The 18,111-nt window shown below is 41.2% G+C and overlaps 2 protein-coding genes and 1 long non-coding RNA gene across 4 annotated transcripts; 2 read left to right on the top strand and 1 right to left on the bottom strand.

Moving 5' to 3' along the window:
* Positions 1–1,631: 1,631 nt before the first annotated feature.
* On the bottom strand, positions 1,632–15,671 carry LOC118280049 (phenoloxidase-activating enzyme). 2 transcript variants are annotated; one of them, XM_035599919.2, is made up of 7 exons: positions 15,455–15,671; positions 6,776–6,933; positions 5,684–5,874; positions 4,381–4,525; positions 3,639–3,844; positions 2,993–3,150; positions 1,632–2,226 (listed from the first exon to the last, which is right to left on the bottom strand). In XM_035599919.2, exons 1-7 carry the CDS (start codon positions 15,455–15,457, stop codon positions 1,957–1,959), a joined length of 1,131 nt encoding a protein of 376 aa, XP_035455812.1. In that variant the 5' UTR covers positions 15,458–15,671; the 3' UTR covers positions 1,632–1,956. The 2 variants fall into 2 exon arrangements, with proteins under 2 accessions (XP_035455812.1, XP_035455811.1); XM_035599918.2 differs by lacking the exon at positions 15,455–15,671 and adding an exon at positions 7,290–7,460.
* Positions 10,963–12,477, top strand: LOC118280052 (uncharacterized). Its single transcript, XR_004784071.2, has 2 exons — positions 10,963–12,014; positions 12,118–12,477. It is a non-coding gene; the product is annotated as an uncharacterized LOC118280052 (long non-coding RNA).
* Positions 14,576–18,087, top strand: LOC118280050 (trypsin inhibitor-like). Its single transcript, XM_035599920.2, has 3 exons — positions 14,576–14,926; positions 16,229–16,283; positions 17,129–18,087. Exons 1-3 carry the CDS (start codon positions 14,863–14,865, stop codon positions 17,244–17,246), a joined length of 237 nt encoding a protein of 78 aa, XP_035455813.2. The 5' UTR covers positions 14,576–14,862; the 3' UTR covers positions 17,247–18,087.
* Positions 18,088–18,111: the final 24 nt, after the last annotated feature.

Below are 18,111 nucleotides of genomic sequence, written 5' to 3'. Positions count from 1 at the left end.
TAATATTTTTTGAGTATACATTTTCTTCCTGTCAATTTTTTAATACTTATCCTAAGTTCGACCCTGTCGAGTATGTCATAGTAATTGTATATAAAATGTAAACGAATGTTAGTTTAGAAATTATTCTATATTAACATTTTGACTTAATTTATCCATTTCTTTTGTATTTTCAAAAAATGAAATTCTTATATTTTCTTGTATTTTTGGTGGTATACCTAACAGCTGCTTTAGGCGTTCAAGTTTGTAGGAGTAAGTAGATACCTTTTATACATACCGTACAGTTTTATACATACCGTGCAGTTTTATACATACCGTACAGTTTTATACATACCGTACAGACTGTCGTTGTTCGAATGGTTGCAAGCGCGACTGCTGGACAAGGGGTCTCGGGTTCGATTCCCGGGTCGGGCAAAGTATTACTGGCAAATTTTTGGTTTTTCGAAAAATTCTCATTAGTAGCACGGATGGCAATAGGCTCACCCCCTATTACATGGGACTTATAAACACAAATGGTGAAAAGCGGGTGTACTATGTGCATTACGTGGCGTGATGAGCACCTCTACCTACCCCTTCGGGGATAAAAGGCGTGACGTTGCGTATTATTACTATGGAGAAAACACATATGACTTAATTTAAACCACATATTTGTTATCTGGGCTGGCAATATACGAAAAATGAGCGAAGTAGGCCCAGTAGGTAAGCCAAAAATGCCATTTTTCTCTTTGAGCTAATTTGAACGCTCTTTACAAATACATTTTTACAGCTCTTCTGTAGAGAGATGGAACTGTTTATGCACAGAATATATTAAACTGTGCGCTTCTCGCGAAACTTTCTGCCTCGCACGGCAAAACTGTGGAATGAGCTGTCGTCGGCGGTATTCCTGAACCGATACGACCGATACATAAAAATGAATAACAGGGGCCTTAGTCTGCTATTACAATTGTGTCAGAATGGTCGATCACTGAGCAGTGCAAGAGGGACGGAGCTATGCAGGTTGTATAGGTTCGTCCCTCTTGCACTGCTCAAAAACTAAGGCCCCAGGCTTAAAACTTCAAAAAACATACTCCTTTTTAAAAGTCCGGCAACGCACCTGTGACTCCTTTGGTGTTGCAGGAGTCCATGGGCGGCGTTGATCGTTTACCGATCAGGGGCCTTAGTCTACTATTACAATTGTGTCAGAATGGTATTTATTTGCAAAAATAAAATCATTTCATAAAAATGAGTAACAGGTTTCAAACCTTCAAGAAAAGAGCATACTCCTTTTTAAAAGGCCGGCAACGCATCTGTGACTCCTTTGGTGTTGCGGGAGTCCACGGGCGGCGTTGATCGCTTACCATCAGGGGCCTTAGTCTGCTATTACAATTGTGTCAGAATGGTTGATCACTGAGCAGTGCGAGAGGGACGGAGCTATACAACCTACATAGCTCCGTCCCTTTTGCACGCACGTCACTGCTCAGTGATCGTCCATTCTGACACAATTGTAATAGCAGACTAAGTCCCTAGGTGACTCGTCTGCCCGTTTGCCACCACAATAATGTTTAGGAGTGGGAGGCCGTTACGTCACGTTACCCTATAAAATGTAGTACAGGAAATCGTGACGACACACGGTATTAAAAAAGAAATACGTCTCGTAATGTTTTAAAATAATAATTTTATTGACATAAAAAAATAATAGTTTAAAAAAACTAAAAAAACACGCTTTTATATGCAACCGAATTAAAAATTAGAAAATATTTTTTCATTACAAAGAGTTTGTCACTTCAGAGTAAAAAGCGTGGGGTGCATTTTACTATTTTTTCATAAATTTTCCCTCATAGATATTTGCAAATAGAATAATAATTATAACATTTAATATATTAAGCACCCCACAAACTCTTTACAAGGCAGGAGAGTGTCAGACTCTTACTGACTAAAAACCACCCCGTTCCTTCTCCTGCTTTGAGCCCTGGTAACCTGTTACGTTGTCTGCGGCTCCGGAGTCTGGAGTATACTCATAATCCAATCTTTATATGCATAAATGTCGGTGTAAACTCCTGGTACACCTTGTTTACAGTCGGTTTTGCCAAAGCTGACGATGCCGGCCAATTCGAAGAGATTCCCATTCTTGAACATCAATGGTCCACCGGAGTCACCCTTACAGTTATTCAAGCCGTTTTGCCCACCAGCACAGAGTTGGCCCTTCCCCAATTGAAATAATTTGAATTTATCGTAATAAGCTCTGCATTGCTGTAAAAAAAATACAACGTATAACAAAAAGGGGGTATACATATCAATTGCACAGTTTCTAGATAACATAACAAACGATACGGGAAGGGTTTTTTAAACTCATGTTTTCATGGTACCAAGTTATGAATTTTTCCAATCGCGCCGGCGCGCCAATCAAAATTAGGTAGACAGGTACTAGGCGATCATATTGACAGAAGAAAGGTTTCGTAATATTAGCGATTGATACCTGTAGTGTTATGACACGTTTGTATGATTTTAAATCAAGAACTATGCGATACCAAGTATTTGGTACTAAAATTTTTTTAAACGTATTTTAAGCTGAAACTTCGCGTAGAGATTCTACTGAACCTGTATTCATCAGGGCTTCTTGATGTATATGTATTTTGTTACACCCTGTATATGTTTAGTACAAATTTAATCTTCTCAAATAACTGTATATGTATAACATATTATATAAACATTAATTGGATTTTCGTTAGTCTCGCTAAAACTCAAGAAAGGCTGGACCGATTTGGCAAATGACAATGCCAGATCCTGCACCACTTAATTTCATCAATGTACAAGAAATGTAAATTAATCAAAATTATGCAATGAAAATAAGTCCCTTGGTTACTTAATTATTATTCTGATAAAGTTGCGGATAAAAATTAGGAAATAAAAAGAATTTAAAAAAACTTAAGGCCTATTTCCTGTATTTATCGCGACCATCTGCGTTTCTTTAAAAAAAATTGCTCGAATACCAATAATAAATTGATGCTTAACTTACTTCTAATGGTACATAAGGGACTTTGACTTCAAGTTTGACGTCACTGTACTTTTTTGTCTCCGTTGCGCCCCATCCAACAACGATCATAGTAAAGTAATCATTTCTGTTACTTGACAAATTTATATCCTTCGTCGGTAAACAAATGGGCCGGATAAAATCTAGAAAGAGAATAACTTTTTTTTCGTTGCCTTATATTAGGATGTTCCCCTGTGTTGTGGGTGCGTTTACAGACATACAATTTCACATGCACATGACACCCAGACCCGAAACAACAATTTGTGGATCACACAAAGAATTGCTCCGTGCGGGAATCGAACTCGCTACACGTTGCACGTTGCACGGCACGTTTGACTGCCTCGTCGCTAGCGCGACTGTCAGGCAAGAGGCTTCGGGTTAGATTCCCGGGTCGAGGAAAGTAAAACTGGGCTTTTTTTTCGGTTTTTCGAAAATTTCTCAGTAGTAGCACGGAAATGTGCCCAGTATATGGCAATAGCCTTACCCCCTATAACAAGCGTTACATAGGGACTTATAGCGGTAATACGTGCCATAATGTGCACCACCTACCCGATCGGGGATAAAAGGCGTGACGTGGCGTTGGTATTTCATAAAAATATTATAAAAGGGTCTACTAAGACAATATACGAACCTGAATAAGGAGCTAACTCTTTCAACTTAATCAAGGCAATATCATTTCGTTTGTCGTTTGCAGAGAAGCTATAATTTGGATGAGGAATTATCTTCTCAATTGGTACCCTGGTTACACCATCAGTGCAGTCCTGGCCACCTCCCTCTGCCAGCTTGCAATCAGGACCCTGGTTAGTTATGTTGTACTCTCCCAGACGGATATACTTTCTGAAATTTATCCCAAAGTCAAATAAGAGGCTGGCAATGCACTCGTAACTCCTCTGGTGTTGCGGGTGCCCATGGGCGGCGCTGATCGCTTATCATCGGGTGATAAGACTGCTCGTTTCCATAAAAAATGTGATTTTTTATGTAATTTGGAAATTGTGTATAAAATTCTAAGCGTGGGAAAGCCATGCTTCGGCACCAATGGGTCGGCACGACCGGAGTGATACCACGGCCTCACAGAAAACCGACGTGAAACAACGCTTGCGTTGTGTTTTACTGCTCTGTTGTTGCGGGTGTCCATGGGTGGCACTAAGCAAACGAGTCACCTGATGGTAAGCGATCAGCGCCGCCCACGGACACCCGCAACACCAGAGAAGTCACAGGTGCGTTGCCGGCCTTTTTTGAAAAAGGAGTATGCTCTTTTCTTGAAGGTTTGAAGGTCGTATCGGTTCGGAAATACCGCGGACGACAGCTCATTCCACAGTTTTGCTGTGCGAGGCAGAAAGTACTTACTTATACCATAAAAATGTGTATCTTACGGTATCGCGCTCGTGACGCAGTGTGCAGCCGTGACGACATATCTGCCGCTGATTAGGACACCCCCGCAAATGTCGATTCCCTTCTTACTCTCATACTCTATCAGGACAGTCCATGGATACTGATCTATTCCAGTTCCTTTGCCATCTGTAAAACATTATGGTATTTGATACATACATACAAACATATCGTCACGCCTTTAATCCCCGAAGGGTTAGGCAGAGGTGCACATTATGGCACGTAATGCCACTGTGTACGGGTGTACACACTTTTCACAATTTATGTTGTGAGTCCCATGTAATAGGTGGTGAGCCTATTGCTATATGCCGGGCACATTTCCAGACTTCGTGCTACCACTGAGAAATTTTCGAAAAACCGAAAAAAGCCCAGTAATACTTCGCCCGACCCGGGAATCGAACCCGAGACCCCTTGCCCGGCAGTCGCAGTTGCAACCACTCGGCCAATGAGGCAGTCCTACTCGGCCAACGAGGCAGTCTGGTATTTGATAACTAGTCAAATTGTACTACAGACTTTTCATTGGTCGAGTGGTCACAAGTGCGACTGTCACGCAAGGGGTTTCGGTTTTTATTCCCGAATCAGGCAAAGAATTATTGGGCTTTTTCGGGTTTTTCGAAAAATTTCTTGGTAGAGCTCGGAGTCTGGAATCGTACCTGGTAGGTACGCTCACCCCTATTACATGGGACTTATAACACAAATAGTGAAAAGTGGGTGTACATTGTATAGTGGCATTACGTGTTGTAATGTGCACCTCTGCCTATACCTTTTTTTAATCAAAAATCATCAAATGGCTTCTCCCACCATGGGCGAGGCGATAGGGAGTGTCAGATTGTTAATGACTTAAAACCACCCCGTTCCTACTTTTGCCGCTCGAGCCGGATCCCCGGTAAACCCGCTAGGTAGTCCGCAGCTCCGGATCAGGCATCAGCCCTACTGGGCCCTATCTGTGGTGGTCTGATAGCTCTTTGAGGCGCGCGCAGAACGTGATGCGCTGCACGCACGGGTCTGGTTCTTATCGTCGCGGGTAAAAGGCGTGACGTTGCATATAGAAAACTAGCTACTTCCGCGCGGTTTCACCCGCTCTGCTTGGCTGCTATTTGGTCATAGCGTGATGTTTTATAGCCTATAGCCTTCCTCGATAAATGCACTATCTAACACAAAAAGAATTATTCAATTTGGACTAGTAGTTCCGGAGATTAGCGCGTTCAAACAAACAAACTCTTCAGCTTTATAATATTATATATAGTATATAGTATAGATTAGTATAGATAATAAATTGTTACTAACCCGAGCCCACGATTTTATTGCCGAGAGTAGCCGAGGTGCCACAGCAACCAGTACTGGGATCAGGAGGATGAGCAGTCATATAAGGTTCACAGTATAGGTTTCCTTCACGCGTTCTTGAATCGAAAATATCATCATCCTCACTAGCGGGAGTTGATCTACAGCATACGCTGTACTTATGGGGGCCTTTGCATCTGCGAATATAAATAAAACCAGTCGGTATAGAGATCGACAGGGAGTGTCAGACTTTTTTTTTTATTTTCAGAGGGGAATACTTTTCTCGCCAGGGCAAGGCAATAGAGAGTGTCAGTCTCTTACTGACTAAAAACCACCCCGTTCCTACTCCTGCTTGTTGAGCCGGCCTAGCTGGCCGGCTCAGTTCAGCTAGTCTGCAGCTCCGGGTCAGGCATCAGCCCTGTCATGCTTCGGCACGAATGGGCCGGCTCTGGTTCTGGTTGGGCGGAGTGATACCACGGCCTCACTTACGGTGGCCGGATATATAAGACTAATCTATGATAGTACTTAAGTCCTGTAGCAAGTATTTAATAGCTCTCTCTCGCTTCGATTTTGGGGCAGAAACGAGAAAGAGTTATGTGAACAAGGCATAGTGGCCAGGTCAGACGCGACAATGGCCGCGTCGTGTGTCGCGGACGCGAAATGCTGCTCATGAATATGCGCCTCTAGCATGGCTTGAAACTAGTCGAGTTCCTCGTCAAACAGTTACGTGAGTAAGCCGATAACATTATATGTTGTGGGAGAGCCATGCTTCGACACGAATGGGCCGGCTCGACCGGAGTGATACCACGGCCTCACAGAAAACCGACGTGAAACAACGCTTGCGTTGTGTTTCGTTGTGTGACTGAGGTTACCGGAGGCCCAATTCCCCCTTTTCAAATCTTCCCAATCCATTAATATTAATATAATTAAATTTGTAACCCCCCAAAAGCCAGCAACGCCTCTGGTGTTTCAAGTGTCCATGAGCGGCGGCGATTGCTTACCATCAGGTGATACGTCTGCTCGTTTACGGCGTGTTTCATAAAAAAACATGTAATGTCTCACGAAAGCTATAATAAGAAGATTGTTAATGCTACTCACGCAGAATTCCTCACGAACTCTTTGGTCTTTTCGGATGTTGGTGGTCTGAGCAGATTTGAGATTTGGCGACACGAGCGTATGTTTATACAGTAGCCAGGCTTCCCATCAGGAGTGGTGCATGCTACCGGCTCTGATCCATCCAGTTTAGCACACTGTACCTGAAAACATATTTTTATGAAACCGGTAAACGAGCAGACGTATCACCTGATGGTAAGCAATCGCCGCCGCCCATGGACACTTGAAACACCAGAGGCGTTACAAGTGCGTTGCCGGCTTTTTGGGGGATAGGAATTTAAGGGTTCGGGAATTGGGGATTGGGAAGGGGGGAGTTGGGCCTCCGGTAGCCTCAATCACACAACAAAACACAACGCAAGAATTATTTCACGTCTGTTTTTTGTGAAGCCGTGATATCACTCTGGTTGAGCCGGCCCATTCGTGCCGAAGCATGACTCTCCCACACTTAAACTTAAATTAAACTATTTAACAAAAAAAAAGCTGTTTGAAATGCACATACCAGTCCAAGGAATATGGCTCCGCTCAATAACACAAAAATCTTCATTTTCTAAGATAAATTGGTTTATTTATTTAATTTTTATTAAACAAAAATTGCACAAGGCTGTTGCGAAACCAGTAGTATCAAAGTTTCTTCAAAGACTGACCGTCCAAATGAATGGGACCGGTATTTTTTATAATGCATAACAAGGAAAATACAACTTTTGGTTGTGAATCGGTATCTTATTATTAAAACTAAACTAATAGGGTAAATGACTCATTTTTATTTTAATGTCTGTCTTGTAGATTATTTTAAAACATTAGACATGTATGTTTTATTTTCTTACGGAAACAAATACTTTCGAAAACATATCCATTTGAAATATCGACGTCACTTTTGAGTACGTTTTATACGGAATAGTGACGTACTTAATTAGCTCTCACTCCTAAACTTTGATTCCTAAAATCAAAGTAACTAAGTATTGTTATGACAGACAAGACATATTTGCATTGACGTTCAAAAGTGCCTTCCCAGTCTATTTGAAATAAATAATTTGGACTTCGACTTTGACCCAGTTGAAATTACACCTCACAAGTAAAGTCAAATGTAAAAGCTATAATATCTCCGCATTTACCTGTTTTGAATGATTTTATTTACGGATGCACTGAGCAGGAAAACTTCGAAAATAAAATTAATCTTCCATATTTTTTAAATCAAACTCTTTCATTTTATTTTTGTTTGTTGATCATATCAACTACCTATACATTTTTTCTGACAAAAAAATTAATATATTTTAGACCACCACAGACTAAGCTATGATATACTATATTACAGTATAGCTATCCCGGCATTGAGATGCAGAAATAGGGATGATGACGAGGTATGCAAATTAAAAATCTATTTAGTCCGTCAGTTAGGTAATGAAAAAATGGACGAAAAATTCACGTCACGACGCGACGTAGAAACCTGTAAGTGTGGGAGAGCCATGCTTCGGCACGAATGGGCCGGCTCGACCGGAGTGATACCACGGCCTCACAGAAAACCGACGTGAAACAACGCTTGCGTTGTGTTTCGTTGTTTGAGTGAGGTTACAGGAGGCCCAATTCCCCCCTTCCCAATCTTCCCAATCCCCGATTCCCGAACAACAACCCTTAAATTCCTAACCCCCGAAAAGCCGGCAACGCACTTGTAACGCCTCTGGTGATTCAAGTGTCCATGGGCGGCGGCGATTGCTTACTATCAGGTGATACGTCTGCTCGTGTGGCGACACTTTGACAAGTGACAAGTGATAGATGACAGAAGTCGCACATAGACGAGCAAAATCAACGGATGACGTCACAAATATCCTGTATCGCACATATGAAGTTTACATGCGAATTAAGACGGATAGAAAATCCCAACGAACAACAGTTGGGCAGAAAGCCCGCCAGGCATGATCACCTCGCCTGGTCGGAGGATCCCCTTTTCTTAGGGAACTTTACTCTTTGTTCCCTAAACTCGTTTGTCCGGCGTGTTTCATAAAAAAAAACGTCGCCGTGCCTTGTAAAATTCTGGTAAATTCTTCACTAACATGCGTCAGTCTCGTTCGAGATATGGACCGCACATTGTTCACACAGTACAGTATTCTGCTTCTGCTATTGTTAAAAAGACATTGACATTGAAGCATTAACTGAGCGAGAGCATCGAGCTACGTCGGCTTACGGCGACGTGACGCGCCGTCCCACGGCGACGTTGCCGTACCGTGCACTAGACCGACGCGGCGACGTTGCCGTACCGTGCACTAGACCGACGCGGCAACGTAACGTACCACGTTAGGGCCTATGCACGCCACGTTTTTTAAACGCGCCGTAGACGCCATACGCACGCAAGTTAGACGCAGCCTTTAGACCATTGCACACCTCACGCGCTTGTGTAGCGAAACAGACGCGATGCAAACGACAACAAACTGCTCTGCAGGAGAAAAACGCGGATGGAGTTTCTTGCTCGTTCTATGGAGTTTCTTGCTCGTTCTTCTCCATTCGAAGCTACACTTTGGAACGAGCGCCTAGCTTCACTGACAGACAGACTGACGGACAATTCAATTTGGCGTTTCAAAAGTGCCTAATTTAGGATTAATTGAAATAAATGCTTTGACTTTGACTTTGCGCAGGCGTGCGTGCATAGGCCCTTACCGCAGCGTTCCACGTTGACGACATAGCCTACCTCCCATTAAAGCCGTGGCAGATACTCTTAAAGCTCCTTATTATAGTTATTATTATTATAACGTCACGCCTTTACTCCCCGAAGGGGTAGGCAGAGATTCACATTATGGCACATAATGTCAAAGTACACCCACATTTTACCATTTATGTTGTAAGTCCCATGTAATAGGTGGTGAGTCTATTGCCATATACCGGGCACATTTCTGCCTCGTTGGCCGAGCGGTTGCAAGTGCGACAGCCTTGCAAGGGGTTCGATTCCCGGGTCTGGCGAAGTAATACTGGGGTTTTTTCGGTTTTTCGAAAATTTCTCAGTGGTAGCACGGAGTCCTTATATTATAGCTTAATCTGTAGGCGGTCTTTAAAGGAAAATATGTCCTCGCATTTGATAATTAATCACTCTTTTTCACGGAAAGGCTAAACCTATAACCGACATTTTAATTTTTTCGGTTTTCCCAAAACTCAAGTTAAGAGGAATGCTCTAAGGTAGTCCCGTGACACAAATATGACTCCGCAATTAGTTAGTTTCCATACAATAAACAATACAATAAAGTATTCAAAAATAATGGAGAAAGAAAGAAACAAAAAACATTTATTTCACACGCAAAAAAAAGTGGTAGGTACAGTAAACATTTGACAATGCATGTCATTTGTCTGCGGTGAATTGGGATCATTTCAGCATGTGCATTTTTTTTATGAGACAAGCCCGCCACAACCTCCCGTACCGCTGCAACTCCTGTAAGCCAGGATCTACAGTAGATACAAACATGAAAACACCGGAACACTGAAGTCCGGTGCGTCCCAGGTGAATGACTGTCTTGGATCCCGCAACAAAACAAATCAGAAGATGTTATTAGAGGAGAAGAAAAAGAAAACGATAGTTTCCACTTCCCTCGGTGAATTTAATGCAGGAGACAGAATGACTTAAGCCTTAAGGCACAAAAGAGACTGCACAACTGGGAAAAGCCTAGTCGCCAAGCACCACGGAAATTTGACTTAAAACTAAAATACTAAATGCTAAATGGGTCCTATGTGTGAGCTGTTATACTTGCTTCTAATAATAGGTATGGCAAAAACGCCTAAACGCACGGAAATTTGCTCGAGACTCAACAAGGTCCGTGTAATAATGAAGAATCAGCATGTGCATTGTGCAAGACTGGGCCTTGTGCTGGTATTCTACAGGCCTCAAGTGACTCACTTGATCAACGTAATTAGGTATTCCACGAAGCACACCCGTAGGTGCGTTTCAAATATTTTTTTTTAATAATTTAATTTTCTATTCCACGAAGCACAGCTACGCAGCGTACCTAGGCAGAGTGCACATTACGGCACGTAATGCGCTATAAAATGTATATCCACTTATGACCATTTGCGTTATAATTCCCATGTAATAGGGGGTGAGCCTATTGCCATATACTGGGCACAATTCCAGACTCCGTGCTACTATTGAGAAATTTTCGAAAAACCGAATCACAAATTAGTTATAATTTTATTTATAAATATCACTACATAGTATAAAACAAAGTCGCTTTTTCTGTCATGTTGTATGTCCCTATGAACGCTTAAATCTTTAAAACTACGCAACGGATTTTGATGCGGTTTTTTTTAATAGATAGAGTAACTCATGAGGAAGGTTTTTATGTATAATACAGGTATAATATATCACCATTGCACCCATGCGAAGCTGGGGCGGGTCGCTAGTTTATAATAAATCTGTAGAGAGGTCAATTGTGTACATTAAATATATTTTAAAATAACTATCAGAGGGTGATTAGTGATAGATTAACAATTCAATAAAAAAGTTATCTTATAAATCGGTGTAGAAACATCAAAGTTACATACATACATATCGTCACGCCTTTAATTCCCGAAGGGGTAGGCAGAGGTGCACATTATGGCACGTAATGCCACTGTGTACACCCACATTTCCCAGTTTATGTTGTAAGTCCCATGTAATAGGTGGTGAGCCTATTGCCATATACCGGGCACATTTCCAGACTTCGTGCTACCACTAAGAAATTTCCGAAAAACCGAAAAAAGCCCAGTAATACTTCACCCGACCCGGGAATCGAACCCGAGACCCCTTGCCCGGCAGTTGCACTTGCAACCACTCGACCAACGAGGCAGTCAAATAAGCCATCGGGCGTGGTTATTTTTGTGTCATGGAAGGAGTTACTCGCTGACGGAGTTGCGGGCAAAAGCTAGTTTCGAATAAAGCGATAACTTAATAAAGATATTGAATAAGTTTTTTTTGGTTCCGGGTTGTTCATACGCAGTCATTAATCATTTAAAACGTGAGTATAAATAGCGCGAGCTGCAGTGTGCCGGCATCATTCAGTGGTGCAGTACTTACTTACCGCGCGGCAGAGTGGACGAGTCCCGCACAAGATGAAGTCGTGCACAATATTGTTCCTGCTCATTGTCGCACTCTGTGCTTGCGGTGCTTTAGGAGCACAGATTGTCATTTTAGATCCGCGTTGTCCTGACTTAAAAGAAAAGTGTTTTAATGGTAATGGAAAATGTGAGATTGTTAACGGTGAAATTAAAGGTAAGTGTATCAAAATTATTACCTAAAAAGTTAATCTAAGCAATTTATTTTTGTTTGGAACAAAAATACATGTACATGTACATAATAATAATTTTTATTGTAGTATCTTGTTGGATGTCGCAAGCTGCGAGTGTGATAAAGAAGGAGTATTTTGCAAACAAAAAAATAAACGAATCAAATCAAGCCTGACTCGGACATGGAACCAAAATTATTGAAACTGAGAAATCGACTTCAAGCACTGACAAATAACTAATTTTACAAGTTTCAAAGTCAACTTCTTCATCGTCATCACATCGAGCACAAGCCGTCCACTGCTGAACATACGCCTCCCCCAATGGCTCGAGCGGTCGGTTGGAAGCGGCCTGCATCCAGCGGCTCCCTGCGACTGCGTCAGGTTTTAATCTTGCTTACACGCCCAGTAAACGTGTTACTGTAACGTTATCAATAAACATTAACCAGCTGCTGTTTGTGTTTTATTTATTACTCAAAGTTAAATTAAAATAGTTTACTACCCCATTGGTTGAGAGATCACAAGCGTGACCGCCGAGTAATGCTATTTGAGCCATGTGAGAAACATAAAAAAATCTAAGTCCCACAGTTTTTATGCACGAAAAAGTACAACCTGTGCCAGTCTTTTGACTCTTGTTGCTATAAATCTTAATTTTTTCGTCTGTATTTTTGCTTACGTTATCCTGAATAGTGCTTCAGTAATACGGAATGACAAAAATAAATGATTAAGTACCCCGAATTTTTAGGAGTGGGAGCGAATACATCATTTCTACGTATAAAACATACCTAGAAGTGACGTCAAGCTATATTCGAAGTAAATATTATATCTTCGAAAGTATTCGTTTCCGTAAGAAAATAAATCATACGTGTCTGATGTTTTAGAATAGTCTACAAGACGGACATTAAAATAATAATTAATGAGTCATCTATCCTATTACTGAAATGTTAAAATAAGTCAATGATTTTGTATCTGATAAGTCAAACAAATGGACTTTCTAATTGTAATAAATGCATATTAATTGCATTTATAACCGTAAATAGATATCTCTTGTATTTTAAATACAATGTTTCAATTAGGGTTTACCAAACATTGTATTATTAACAGATACGAATTTATTAAGAAAAGTATAAAAATATAAGTGGGGGAATGGGGCATAGGGGCATTGGAGGGATCGTCGTATGACTCTTCCCTCCCTGTCTCTCAAGCCTCAAAGACGGGACTTACATATGCTGTAACAACGAGCCCATGTTTGGGGACCGTCTTTCCCTAGGCATTATTTCGTTTAAATTAAAATAATTAGTGTAATAATTGACTGTCAGATTTATAAACCGACCAGAGCGGGTGAAACCGCGTGAAAGTAGCTAGTGACAAATATTATATATGTACTATCGAGGTAAAAAGCAGCGACTATTTACCGTGCCTTCATGTCGTATCGTTGCACGTGCTAAGTCACCGATTCCTCGCACTCTGGGGCCTTAGTCTGCTATTACAATTGTGTCACAATGTCCCTCTTGCACTGCTCAGTGATCGACCATTCTGACACAATTGTAATAGCAGACTAAGGCCGCGCTCAATGGTCTCTTGGATGCAAATCCAACAAATGATCTGTTCGTGGATGGATGGAAGGCGATTTTGTCAGAATGCCTGAAGTACTGCGAGGTGAACTTATGAATTCTGTTAATTCCTGTTTAATTATGTATGTAAGTTGCTTTAATTGGTTGTCTACCGTTGTAACTTTTGAATTAATTAAATAAATAATTTTATTATTAGACATTGTATTGGAATATCATTCAATAGATTCGTCTGACATTTGGGAGTGACGCCATTTTTATTTTTATCATTATAAGTCAAGTTCTTGAAATGTCAGGTTTTTTTAAGTAAAACGTTGCCCCTCATTAGGATTTTCTCCTGTGTCGTGGGTGCGTTTACAAACATACAAGTTCACATACACATCACGCCCAGACCCGGAACAACAATCTGTGGATCACACAAAGAGTTGTTCCGTGCGGGAATCGAACCCGTGACACGTTGCACGGCAGCCAGTTGCCCAGCCACCGCGCCAACCGTGCAGTCAAGGTTACTATTCTACTAGTCTAGGTTTACTTTGAGTCGGATATAAAGTATCTCTATTGTATTTTTCAATCAATCGTGTGTTTCAATCAAATTTAGTCAAATACATAACATAATATTGGTGAATAGTGCGCCGACAAACGAGCAAATTAATCACCTGATGGTAAGCAATTTGACTGCACTGTTGGCGCCGTGCAATGTGTAGCGGGTTCGATTCCCGCACGAAGCAACTCTTTGTGTTATCCACAAATTGTTGTTTCGGGTCTGGGTGCCATGTGCATGTGAACTTGTATGTTTGTAAACGCACCCACGACACAGGCGAAAATCCTAAAGAGGGGCAAAGTTTAAAAAAAAAAGAAAAGTAATCGCCGCCATCCATGGACACTCGAAACACCAGAGGCGTTACAAGTGCGTTGCCTTTTGGGGGTTAGAAATTTGAGGATTGAGGAGATTGGGGAGAGGGTAATTCAGTCTCCGGTAACCTCACTCTCACGACGAAACACAACGCAAGCGTTATTTCACGTCGGTTTTCTGTGACTCCGTGGTATCACTTCAGAGCCATTCGTGCCGAAGCATGTCTTTTAACGATTTTATCATTTATTTACTTTGTTCGTTTTATTTATTCTCACCTTGAGTTCAATCCTGACTGGTAAGTTATTGGCAGTCGATAGGAAAACTAATATAAAAGTAAGACTAACTAGTTTACTAGTTACTTCAGTTTTATATCTTGTACCTACTCAGTTATATAAAACTGCATTATTAACAAAAATGAAATACTTATATTTCTTTATGTTTTTCCTGTTATGTATTCAATACATATTCGGTGCTAGAGGTAAGTGCTTATTTGTTTTGTTTTTGAAAGATTTAATATTAAGGAGCATACACAACGCAGGCGTGGGTTCACGTTGGTTTTCTTTCAGGCCGTGGTATCACGTCGGCGCCGTCAACTGACTCTCTGGTCGGCTCTGATCTGTTTTAATTTTACTGTCCATAAATAACATTACAACATAGAATAAATCTAAGTGTGGGAGAGCCATGCTTCAGTACGAATGGGCCGGCTCGACCAGAGTGATACCACGGGCTCACATAAAACCGACATGAGTGAGGTTATCGGATGCCCAATTCCCCCCTTCCCAACGTTCCCAATCCCCGATTCCCGAACAACAACCCTTATATTCCTAATCCCCAAAAGGCCGGCAACGCACTTGTAACGCCTCTTGTGACTCAAGAGTCCATGGGCGGCGGCGATTACTTACCATTAGGTGATACGGTTGCTCGTTTACCTTAGTGTTTCATTAAAAAGAAAAAAAAATCCTTATAACTAACTTATAGTTACTAGAACTTGAGACGGGATATTTACCATGTTTATTTATGTCCATAAGTTTCCGATATTTCGGCACTGTTGCAAGCGCCATGATCACGGATGAACTGGAGTATATTGATGTTTAAAAGCAGACACATCGGTCCCTCTTTCTAGTTCGTTTTTTGCCAACGACATCGCTACCACTGTCACCTGTATCACTTGCAAATCGATTTACTTCTCGACACACAAAACTTATATTGAATAAATCGAATAATGAACGATCGAGTTACACAGTTGTACCTATATAATATGACAATCTTTTATCGTATTTTTATAAGTCGAATGACACTATATTTGGTATATCTCTTCAGTTGCAAGTTTGGCGCAATGGATATCTTTGGAGTAATAGGTTAAAAGTCGCCGGGTCGACTCTAGTAGGCACAGTTTATTTTTGTAATCATCAAATATTTTTTAAACATTATTGAATGCAAAATTTCTTATGTTTCAATACCAGAGTATAATGTTTTCAATGTTTGGGGCAACCACGGAACTCTCAGGTTATTTTAGTTGGCCCGTTTATGAAGGAACTACCGACAATCTAAAATATATTTTTCAAACACTCCACATAACAAAAAGATTGTATTCTTACCGCCGAATCAGAGTCATTTAATGGCTACTTAACCTAGTCCTTAGCGATTGTTTTCGGAACAAAATCGTTTACTAAGGAATAGTTTAAGTAATCATTAAGTGTCTCTGAGTGCGGTAGTTTCTTAAATTAAATTAAATCATATGTGCTTGCCCCATATGGTATTATTATTGATGCTATTACAGATCCTGACTGCTTAGAGCCAATAAAAACTGGCAGATGCAGAGGATATTTCGAGAGGTAAGCTGAATTGTGCGTTTATAATGATTATCTATACTATCTATACTAATATTATAAAGCTGAAGAGTTTGTTTGTTTGTTTGAACGCGCTAATCTTCGGAACTACTGGTCCGAATTGAATAATTCTTTTTGTGTTGGATAGTGCATTTATCGAGGAAGGCTATAAGCTATAAAACATCACGCTATGACTAATAGGAGCCGAGCAGAGTGGGTGAAACCGCGCGGAAGTAGCTAGTAATCTATACTTATATAATACTATAAAGCTGAAGAGTTTGTTTGTTTCTTTGAACGCGCTAATCTCAGGAACTACTGGTCCGATTTGAATAATTATTTTTGTGTTGGATAGCGCATTTATCGAGAAAGGTTATAGGCTATAAATCATTACGCTACGATCAATAGGAATCGAGCAGAGCGGGTGAAACCGCGCGGAAGTAGCTAGTTGTAGATAAAACTGCATTTTTAGTCACGTGCAAGTGTAACTGCCTAGCAAAGTAGCAAAGTGGGAAGTGTGGGAGAGAGCCAAATTTCTGCACGAATGGGCCGGCTCGACCGGAGTGGTACCACGGCCTCACAGAAAACCGACGTGAAACAACGCTTACGTTGTGTTTCGTTGTGTGAGTGAGGTTACCGGAGGCCCTATTAACGCCTTCCCAATCTTCCCAATCCCCGATTCCCCAACAACCCTTAAATTTCTAACCTTCAAAAGGCCGGCATTGCACTTGTAACTCTTCGAGTTTCAAGTGTCCATGGACGGCGGCGATTGCTTACCATCAGGTGATACGTCAGCTCGTTCATGCTCGTTCGTGTTCCATAGACCATCTGAAACTGTATTTCTATTTTTCCAGGTACGCCTATAATTCAACCAGCAGAAAATGTCAAATGTTCGTCTATGGTGGATGCCAAGCAAATAACAACAATTTCCAAACATTATCACAATGCGAAAGGAAATGTATGAAGTCCTAACCACCATCAGCCATAGCCAGAAGACTATCCACTGCTGAACAAAGGCCTCCCCCTTAGTCCTCCACGTTGAACGACAGCTCGCTACTTGCATCCATTAGCTACCCATGATTCTGATGATGATGTCATCGGTCTTAGTGGTAGGCATACCCACGCTAGTGCCGGCGTAAGGGCCACTGATACCCCGGGCGAAAATATTGTGGCGTCCACTTGACTCAAGTATTGCACCAATCGTATGCGTAAGACCACCACAAACCTTCAAAAATCCATCTAAAAAAATATGCACAGTGCGCAGAGCACAGTTCTGAGGGTTTGCACCAAGAGAGGCAAGAGACTCCAACTTCAGACCTTGGCGCCCCCCAGAATTTGTCGCCCTGCCCCCCCCCCCTAACGCCGGCACTGACCCACGCTAAGTCTACTGGTTCGTGATCATCACTCTACTACCTGGCCTATCGACTATCAGTTCAAAGTCAAAGTCAAAAATTATTTATTTCAAATAGAGCGGGAAGGCACTTGTGAACGTCAAAGTAAATATTACAATATTATATAGAAAAAAAAAACAAAATGTCTGTCTGTCGGTCAATGCTCTAGTGAAGCTATTTGCTCGTTCCAAAGTCCTGTGGAGAAGAATGAGCAAGAAACTTCATATCAGTTCTTCTACTCTTCGTTCTCAGCGTTTCAAGTTATATGCTTCTCTATTTGTAACTCGCACATAATAATATTATGTAGTTTAATAAACATGCTAATCCAACAAATGGTTTTTTCTACTTAACTAAAAATAATTGTTTACTCACGTGCCGTAAATATACTGTGAAAAGCTCTACTAGTTTCCAGTTTCTTTCTTTTTTTTTTCTTTTTTTTTTAAAAA

The sequence above is a fragment of the Spodoptera frugiperda genome, chromosome 22, assembly GCF_023101765.2.
Source record: "Spodoptera frugiperda isolate SF20-4 chromosome 22, AGI-APGP_CSIRO_Sfru_2.0, whole genome shotgun sequence".
NCBI classification, from domain to species: Eukaryota; Metazoa; Arthropoda; class Insecta; order Lepidoptera; family Noctuidae; genus Spodoptera; species Spodoptera frugiperda.
The sequence above is the reverse complement of the archived record's forward strand: the minus strand, read 5'-3'. Positions and strand labels throughout refer to the sequence as shown.

Bases quoted from the DNA above. Each gene is read 5' to 3' on its own strand.
- LOC118280049 (XM_035599918.2), bottom strand. From the start codon at position 7,334: ATGAAGATTTTTGTGTTATTGAGCGGAGCCATATTCCTTGGACTG. The intron at 5,875-6,775 runs GTGAGTAGCATT...TTATATTCGCAG, and splicing joins GAGTTCGTGAGGAATTCTGC to ATGCAAAGGCCCCCATAAGT. The intron at 3,845-4,380 runs GTAAGATACACA...GATAAATTTCAG, and splicing joins TGCGTCACGAGCGCGATACC to AAAGTATATCCGTCTGGGAG.
- LOC118280050 (XM_035599920.2), top strand. From the start codon at position 14,863: ATGAAATACTTATATTTCTTTATGTTTTTCCTGTTATGTATTCAATAC. The intron at 14,927-16,228 runs GTAAGTGCTTAT...ATGCTATTACAG, and splicing joins ATACATATTCGGTGCTAGAG to ATCCTGACTGCTTAGAGCCA. The intron at 16,284-17,128 runs GTAAGCTGAATT...CTATTTTTCCAG, and splicing joins TGCAGAGGATATTTCGAGAG to GTACGCCTATAATTCAACCA.